General features: G+C 35.2%; 1 protein-coding gene across 1 annotated transcript; it reads right to left on the bottom strand.

Moving 5' to 3' along the window:
- Positions 1–1983: 1983 nt before the first annotated feature.
- Positions 1984–7480, bottom strand: LOC126732361 (UDP-N-acetylglucosamine transporter ROCK1). Its single transcript, XM_050435151.1, has 7 exons — positions 7091–7480; positions 5764–5812; positions 5395–5621; positions 4327–4525; positions 4088–4231; positions 2677–2751; positions 1984–2439 (listed from the first exon to the last, which is right to left on the bottom strand). The coding sequence occupies exons 1-7, from the start codon at positions 7222–7224 to the stop codon at positions 2278–2280; spliced, it is 990 nt and encodes a 329-aa protein (XP_050291108.1). The 5' UTR covers positions 7225–7480; the 3' UTR covers positions 1984–2277.
- Between the last annotated feature and the right edge of the window lie 1811 nt (positions 7481–9291).

The following is a 9291-nucleotide window of genomic DNA, read 5'->3' as shown; positions in this document are numbered from 1 at the left end:
GCTTCTCTAAAAATATGCCTAATCTGAGTCTTGACATTTGACAATATCGGGGAATTCTTCTTTTTATAATTTGAACATAAGTCCAAATCTCTCTAAATGAGGAAAAATATACAACTTAATTTTTGATAATTTTTTATTAACTAGGATAACTTTAGAGGAAAAGGAAATCTAGTGTGCATGTGAGTGCATCACTTAATCAATGAGCCTATGATCACTTAGTCAACAAGACTGATTCACACCCTTACACATGAAACTTTGCACTCACCTCACTCAGGCCCACCACATCACAAATATAAAAAATAGCTTGTACAAATATATAAGATAGCTTGTGAAATTTCCAATGTGTTTTTCAGTGCTAAGGAGACTTATGGTATGTTTGAAACATAGGGAGATGGAAGGAGAAGAAATGAAAGGAGAGTAGAGGGGAAGTGATGCCTACTTCAAAATTTGCTTTCAACAACACCACGAAAAAAGTTTAGTAAACTATAGTGGCCCACTGATCTGATCATAGGTAGTAAACTATAGTGGCCCACTAATCTGATCATAGGTAGGGGTGTCAAATGGGTAGGTTTGGGATGGACATAATTGAATTGGGTATATAAAACCCATTTACCCATTAAAATCTATTTAACTAATTGCTTCTAACCCAAATCCAACCCAACCCAATTATTATGGTAAACCCCAATTCACCCAATTACTCAATTATCAAAATTACCAAAATGCCATTAAAGTAAAAACTCCAACACTTTCTTGAGATAAAAAAATTCCACATAAGCACATCCACATAAGCAATTATATTAAAAATCCAAATAAAAAAATATTTTCTTTTCTTTTCTATTTTCTCTCACTAATGTCATTTCAAACTCAAAACTATGTGAGGCGTGTTACGCACCAACTTGCTCAAAGAGAATATAAAGCCTAGTAAACATGGTCATGTCATTGTTGGCCTTGCTCAGAGCTCCGTGGTTGCGATTCTCGTCGTCGTCGCAAGCATACGCGTCGTTTGCAAATCAAAAGCAGAGTTTCTTATAGACGAAGGCGTTTCAGTCGCTGAGGTGGTTGGTGACGACACGGTGGAGCCATGGCGTGAATTCAAGCTCACTACACAAAGTTCTTATACAACCCAAATCGACCTTATATTCCGTATAAATCCAGGCTAGCTAAACGTGGAGGAGTACCTATTATGGGGTTCCAGAAGTGTTGACTGCTTCAAAAAATTGGAGTAGATAGGCGAAGGCACATATGGGTATTTTTCTCTCCTTTTTTCTTTTTTCTTTTTTTTTTTTCTTTTGAATTGTCTGTTTTTCGATTGCTTGGTTCTATTTTTTTATTTGTTTCAAGAGAGAGAGAGAGAGAGAAGTGTTTGGAGGCCTAGAAATTGAAGGAAAATGAAAACCTTGAAACACTAAAACGTCTAAAGGCTTTTTTTTTTTTTTTTTTTTTTTTTTTTTTTTTTTAATAATGGGAAGGGCTAGGTTAAATTTGAGTATATTGTTTTTGGGTTAAATGAGGCTCAATGAATTTTTAGTTAAAACCCAATAATCATTGGGTCTAATTGGGTTGATACTAATTTAACCCAACTAATAATTGGGTGGGTTTGAGTTTAATTAGAGTGGGTGGATTTAAGTGGATAAATGGATTTGACTTACTTTGCCACCTCTAATCATAGGTGAAATTCAATCCCTTCACCTCTCGGAAGGGATCAGCAAGAAAGTGTCCAAAATATATTAAAATTTAATACATTCAAGTCGTCATCTATTCAATCCAAAAAACCAAGAAGAAAAGGTTAGACTATTTAATTTACCAAGCAATAACCAGTTGATTACTCATCTCAAATTGCCTGCAGTGGTCCAATTTAAAATTTCCCCTTCTTGCTAGTGTGCATGGGGAATATAATTTACCTTGTTACTGAGAATGAATTCAAGAATGCTGCGCTGTGCTATAACAAAGTGGAAAAGATTACCATGACAACGCGGGAAAAAATTATAACTATAATGCTGCCAAAGTTTTGGCATCAATTTACTTATAACCTCAACTCAAACGTCCATTGTTCTTATGAATGTAAAAATATTCAACTTCCCACACGATTCTGCACTGCTCAAACATGTATCAATACCCCATTCAAATGGTTATGAATTTTGATGAAAGCAGCATAGCGCGTCTTCTCAATTCCCTTGATTGGGTACTTACAAGTACACTCCCAAAAGAATTCCTCTAAGTTCTAACTACCATTTACAGATTGAAATTTTTCTAACCAAATGCTGTAGTGGTGACAATTTACAATTCCTTCTTTTTAACTTGGTACGGGTATTTCTGGTATATTGAAATGCTACAAACCACGATTGGGAGAGCCACAAGACAATACAATGAAGGCGGTTTCCCTTCAAAAATGAACTGCATCATAGCCGTGACTAGAAGTGCAGAAACGATGACAAACCCCTGCAATCATGTTAGGAATATCTTCTACAATTAGCTTCTCCACAATGAAACAGTTTCTTGATAATTTAAAAACTGAAAGAGAGAAGTGATACTGTAATTGTTTAAGAAATGGAAGATGCCAGTCATTCCCACAAATATGGCTAGCAATTAGATAGATATGTATACCACGCTATATTTCAGTTCTTAAATGAATGATCAAGTAATCAAGTCTCAAAAGAATAACAGAGTCAAACTTGCCTTTCTAACACCGCCAGCATGGCTTGTAACTAGGCCAACAAGAATTCCTCCAAGGGCATTGAATATAACCGGGATCTGAAATGAAAATAAAATAAATTGGTATGAAGTTGAGGCACATCAACAAAAGCTAAACAGTAAGTGCAGTATCATAAAATTATCATGTGTTTTACTAAATATAATTTACATCAGCATTTATGCTACTTTGAGGAATTTGTATTTTGCTGGGCTCTTTGGGGCAGGTGAGTGGCTTCTTTTTCTTTTGGGCCTTTTTTTGGAGAGGATAAAAGGGCAGGAAGGGGGTTTGCATCCGAATTCCATAATGCCGGTTGACTGTCAACCTGATTACAATAATCAATTCCAAGAGGAGTTTCAAACTCCTGAACTCTTTTGGCCTGAAGCCTCAAAGAGCCCACACCACATCCTTGATTAATCATGTCATTGGTGCCTCTTTCCTCTCTCTTTTTTTTTTTTTTTTTTGGGAGCAATACAATTTATCCGCCCCACCCCGCCCATAGATTGAGTGTTTGGACTTGAACCCAGGCCCCTAGAATAATCTGCTTATTATTCTTGATGAATTTTCTATATATATATATATATATATATCTAACTGCCCACCGCTGCAGTCATAAAATTTTCATAAGTCACAACTGTGTTTGGATGATCCTACTTTCATTGGCTTGTTTTGTTTAAAAATAATCTGTATTAAAGAATAACTGTACCTAGAAAAAGAGAAGATTTAAGAAGTTATAAGGTGGTGGTGAAAATAAACTGTCATTTTAAGCTAAAACAAACAGACCCTAGCAATTGTGTATAGCATTGCAAATTTACCCCTCAATTAATAATATAAAGAACAATTGACATTTTTGAGGTTCTAAAATAAAGCATAAGTTATCTTGGAGTTGAGGAGGAAACAACTCAGAAGGTATATATTTAGCCCAAACACTCACAGCTTTTTTTTTTTTTTTTAAAATAATGATTCAATTATACAAAAAATTAGAAGACCATGTATATGTATAAACTATAAAGTTTAACTTATACTCAGCTTGTCAACAAGCACAGTCAGCCCATCTAGAGGATGAATAAAAGGAAAAAATGAGACATACTCCCATAAATACAGCATTCCACAACAAAGGTGTCTATTGATGGATGTACTATCTAGTAACTACTAAGATTGAGAGGGGATGATAATAAAAAGCATGGCGATCTAAATTTTCCGCATCAAACTAATAGCAATATGCAAGAGCAGAGACAGTTTGCGATCTTTGATGTAAACTATAAAATTTTCTCTCTGTTTGGTCCTACTAACTATTAGATAGTCGTGCTAGCTCTCTACCTGAGTATGAGCTAGAAAGAACAGCATAAATATAGAATTAATTCACATTGCTTTCTTGTAGAGCAGTTAGATAATTACCAAAGTTAGAGGAGTCCAACCATAAAAGAATCCATGTTGTCTGATAGCTTCTCCATCTGGAGACTTAGAGGTACTGAGCAACAAGCACAGGCATCCAACAAAAGACATTTCTACAGTCATCAAGTACGATGAGTGTTTCTTGACCTGTAATAAAAGTAAATGTATTAGAGAGCAAAGAAAATTAACAAGACAATGGAATCACTTATTCTAATTAGAGAAAAATATTTTTTTGTGCTAACCTGAGAAGCCCATTGACATAAAGAAGAAGCTAGTCCAGAGAGTACAGAAGCAACCAATACAGGAATAATTCCATAAAATAATATTTGCTCAGCATCAGCACTACTAGTTCCTTTGCTAGAGCCTTCGCCAATGCTTAAAAGGACAGCTGCAATGATCAACAAAAAAAGGGCCCCAATTTGTTGAATTGATTGCTTCTGCCTACATATTGAGTTCTCAAAGATTAGCCCAAAGTTAATGCTAGATACCTCACAACCCCTAGACTTTTGCATAACCAGATTATCTATAGAAACAAATGCATTATTGAGACATTTCTGGCCAAATATGCAAAACAAATACATTGTAAATTCTAATGTGCTATCTCTCAAAATAACTGGCATTGCGTCGTAAACAATCATAAATATGTGCCTCGAGAAGATAAATTTTCATTTGTCAGAATGGGGGTGAAAATAGGTGTACCATAGAACTCCAAATGTGGACATTCCCGTCAAAAAATGAGCACAACTCCATTAACAATGGACAATGGCACTATTGAATTTTCATATGTACCTTATATGTTGCTAATGAAAAGAAAAATCCATCAAAGGAAAATGGAACAAGTAACTGTACCATAGAACTACCTAAAAGACACAAGATAACACTCGCATTCCTTAGTATACTCAAAAGAGAAAGTAATGTAATAGCTGAAGAAATCTACACCATAAACAAAAAGGGACCATGGGCTACTAGTGGACATCATTTGCAACAATAATAAATGGATTATTTGCACCGTTCTTTGAATCTCACATCACCTCATAAATGGTAGAGAGGGCAGTGGGCAATTAACCACTAAACAAGTCATTTGCAAGTTCCAATACAGTCTTTCAGATCAATATGAAATCAACTACTTGCAGCATAGCAGGAAAGCATCAGCCAAATGAACATAAACATCGTCTTAATCTCCAGCTTCTATTAATAATAGTGCATAGAAGGTTATTTGCTTTTACTGAGGACCAATTGTCAGAGAAACCATATGTGCCAAAACAAGAAGAAGAATTGAAGAATTGAAGAGATGCCATTCTGGAACATACCTCATTATGAAGTATGTAAAGATAGCAGTGAAAAATATTTTGGTCTGGTTCAGCATTGAGAATGTGAGTGAATCAAGATTCTTGTAAGAAATCTGCAGTAGACTATTTTGCAGTGCATAAATAGCTGCAGGAAGTCCTGATGCAGTCAACGCCCCAACCAAAGTCCACTCATTGTATACTTTCTTTAAAGTGCCATCTTTTGTCATGAAAAATAGGGCACAAATAACCTAAGAAGTACATGAAGAGTACATGTCTGTTTATGAGGGAATATTATAACTACTACTACTACTACTACAACAACAACAGCAATAATTAAAACAGAATCAAAATAGATAGGAAGAAGATAATCATTTCGAGTACAAACTTTACCTTTGCTATCTCACATGTTAAAACAGAAGAAGTGACAATAACCTCTCGTCTGCAGAAGAAATCTATAATGAGATAATGGCACTTCTTTACCATGTAAGGAGATAAAACTGAGCATAAAATATTCAATTTCTTAAAAGCAATAAACCTATCCCACCTGTACAGGGAATGGAGGAACTAAATAGCCCATCAATCTATGAATGCAAAATTGTATTGTAAGTAGTTCTTTGCAAGTGGCGATTGAATGCAAAATAGTAAAAGTTTGTGATTGATTTTAAAAATTAATTTTCATGATGAGCAACAAGAGAACTTACACTACAAAAACATATGTATTAATGTAAATACAGGCATTAGTATCCTACAAGAGTACATTGTCTGGCAATGTGAACTTCAAAGAACCAAATAAGACTATGCTAATTTTCTTTGCCATCTTAAGTAAAAATAGCATCTCCTTCCTCCATACATACACGGAACACATTGTCTGACAACAGCACAATGCGAACTTCAAAGAACCAAGACTATATGACATCCCCCCCCCCCCCCTCCTCCAAACAAAATTACAAATTAGAATATTTGCATTAATAGCGGATTGTAGCAAAGAGCTGTAGCTCAACTGCCCCCACCTGGGATGCCTCGGCAGTAAGGGAGAATGCCTGGACTAACTATAAACCCAGAAGTCTCAGGTTCGACTCCTAGCTAAGGCATTTCGCAATTTGTCTAATGTCTGCATAGTGGGGGTGTGTAGGCATGGGTGGTCCCACTGGCCCATAAAAAAAGAGCTTTGTAGCTCAACTAGCACCCATTCGTGTTTTGATCACAGTTCAAAATATTAACACCCCCCCCCCCCCCTAACTATTTAAAAATTAATAACTGGTAGTATGTAATAACAACACCACAAGGTATTAAACATGTATGGAAACACTAGTGTCCTTATTACATAAAAAGAGTGTTCCTTATCCACAAAGAAATTACACAACAGGAGAACATTGCCCAATCAGGAAAGCATTATCTATTTTGAGCACAATATCATCAATTCATCTATAAAAGCAGCCTCAAGATCCAAATCAAGATTTACATCGTTGTTATATTGAAGAAACTAAAACCGACTAAAATCACCTGAAAACCTAATCAGCATTTCCTAAACCCTAAAACCAAGCTATGATCCATAATTTTCAATCCGTCCAATTTTTTTTTTTTTTTTTAAGAAAAATCTTCGCCTACAATTCAAAAACCAAAGAAAAATCTACAACAAATCTTTGTCTGTCATCTCTAATGTGGAATTGTGGAAGATCAGAGTGCTGAAATGGTAGTTGAAGAACGAGGAGGTTACCTGATGAAACGCTTGGAGATCAAAGGCTGAGCTCCGTACTGCAAGGTGAGCAGGAGCGAGTAGAACCAAATCCTGGCGCTCGTCTTGTCGGAGCGCGGTGTGGATTTCTTGGACTTGACGGCATTGGTCGCCATTGTTGGAGCTTGGAAATTGGCGACCCTGTTGAGTGAGAGAACGGTTAGAGGCTTCTTTTTCTTTTTTCTTCTTTTTTTGTTTTGGTTTGTGTTAGTTTTTATAGCGTGAAACTGGTGTGGTATATATGTGATCTTTAGCTTGGATTCTTGGACCCAGTGAGGTGAAAGGGGGTAGGCAGGTTCGCATTTATTCAATGCCAGACATGATGAAAAGTTTAAAGGAATATGTGAAAAGTGCAATTTGATGATTATCTAGTTCCTTTTTTCTTTATTTTGATAATGGTTTCTTTCTTTTTTATAGATACGATAATGGTTTCGTTTTCTTTATAAACATTCCTTTTAGGTATGGATATAAATATTCTAATTTGTTTCTCAAAAAAAATAAAAGTTTTATACAGAAACTCTTTTTTTTTTTTGGGTCTTGCACCTTCCCGTGACCCAACTTTGAGTCCACTTCAATCCTCATCTAATGTAATGTCTTAATTGATAAACTATCTCATTACCGTTATATTCCATCATATAAAAAAATTTAAATGAAAATTTTTTATTTTGTTTTTCCAAAATTATGCCTTCTACTTAAAAATATCTCATTTAGAATGACATGTATGATGTCTGTCATATAGAACAAAATAATTTCATCACTTAAAAAAATAAAAATAAAAATGATCTCTCTCGTTGAGAATTCATCTTCCTACTTTTTGTTGTCTTCGTCCATTACCACCACTCCTAACCCTAGTCATGACCTCACACTAAGGCTTACGCTTTGTTTGGTAGAAGCCATGGGAAAAGAAAGGAAAATAAAGAGAGGAATGTAAACTAGTTAGTGAAAATGGTTTTTTTTTTTTTTTTTTTTTTGAAGCAATTAAAAGTCAAAGTTTGTAATTACTTTATGTGTGGAGTTTCTCTCTATTTGGTGGAAATCAAAATTTGACCCCGAGTGATTCAATTTCTCCCCTATTTCTCTTCCCTCTTACTACCCAATCAATATAAATCTCATTTTTCCTTTTCCTTTCCTTTCCTTTTCCTTCTCTTCCCTCATCTTTTCCCTTTCCAAACGCATTGTTAGATATCATGGTCTTTGTAAGTGTAAGGACTGAATTTGGATTGGACTTAATATAGAATTGGGTTTTAGCCCAACGGGCCCAAACAATGAATTTGTAGAGCGTGGGTGAAAGAACTAGTTCTATTCGGTAAGAAAGACAATAACAATTTTTTTTTAAGAAAATCAAACACAAGTAAAGTGAGAAAATCTGTCCTCGGCACAGTCCGAGGAGCTATGTTATAATGTTAAGTTGATGATCAAGGTTACAAGAGTTCAAAGGATTATTACAAAGATTTCTTGGTTTTTCGATCCCCCTCTTTAGGCCACCTCTCCATGCTATATATTATAATCTTGGTATTATCCCCACCACACACGTGTATGTTAGGTTCTAGGAACTTCTTCTTGTCCCATCCAACACCTCCCAGAACCTTCAACTAGTAGCTATAAGGCTGCTTCACCATTGTTCATATATCATCTCCACATTAATGCGGCCAAAGAGTTAGCTGGGATGCATTTAATATGGAGATAACAATTTTTGTAGATATTTGTTGCCTCCCTTTACTCTTCCCTTATCCAATGTCTGACTTCTAACCGTGATGCAATCTTGAAAGATGTTCAAGATGATAGAACATTTCTACTGACCTCGGATCTCTATTTTCGAGATGACTTTTCTCCTCAGACATATTTTGGACTATCATATACAATCCTTACTTCTTTTTCTTCTACTATTCTCATAATAACCTTATTTGACCATCCTCGGACTAGTAAATATCCTCGGATTGGGCCATAGGCCCAACTCGTACAGTTTTAATAGTACCTTCTGGCTAATTGGCCCCCACAGTAAGTAATACCTTCTTACTTCTTATTTAATTATATTGTATAAAAAAGTTAAACGGATGCTAAATTCCATTAATTTTTATGAGAAATTTGTGAGATGGATGATGAAATGGCATGCTTAATTGATGTAAGAATTTTTTATTTTTTATAAGACATAAATAAATATCATCATTATCAATCTCTCTCTT

The sequence above is a fragment of the Quercus robur genome, chromosome 6 (genome assembly GCF_932294415.1).
Source record: "Quercus robur chromosome 6, dhQueRobu3.1, whole genome shotgun sequence".
Taxonomy (NCBI): Eukaryota; Viridiplantae; Streptophyta; class Magnoliopsida; order Fagales; family Fagaceae; genus Quercus; species Quercus robur.
Note: the sequence above shows the minus strand (reverse complement) of the source record. Positions and strands in the feature narration are given on the sequence as shown.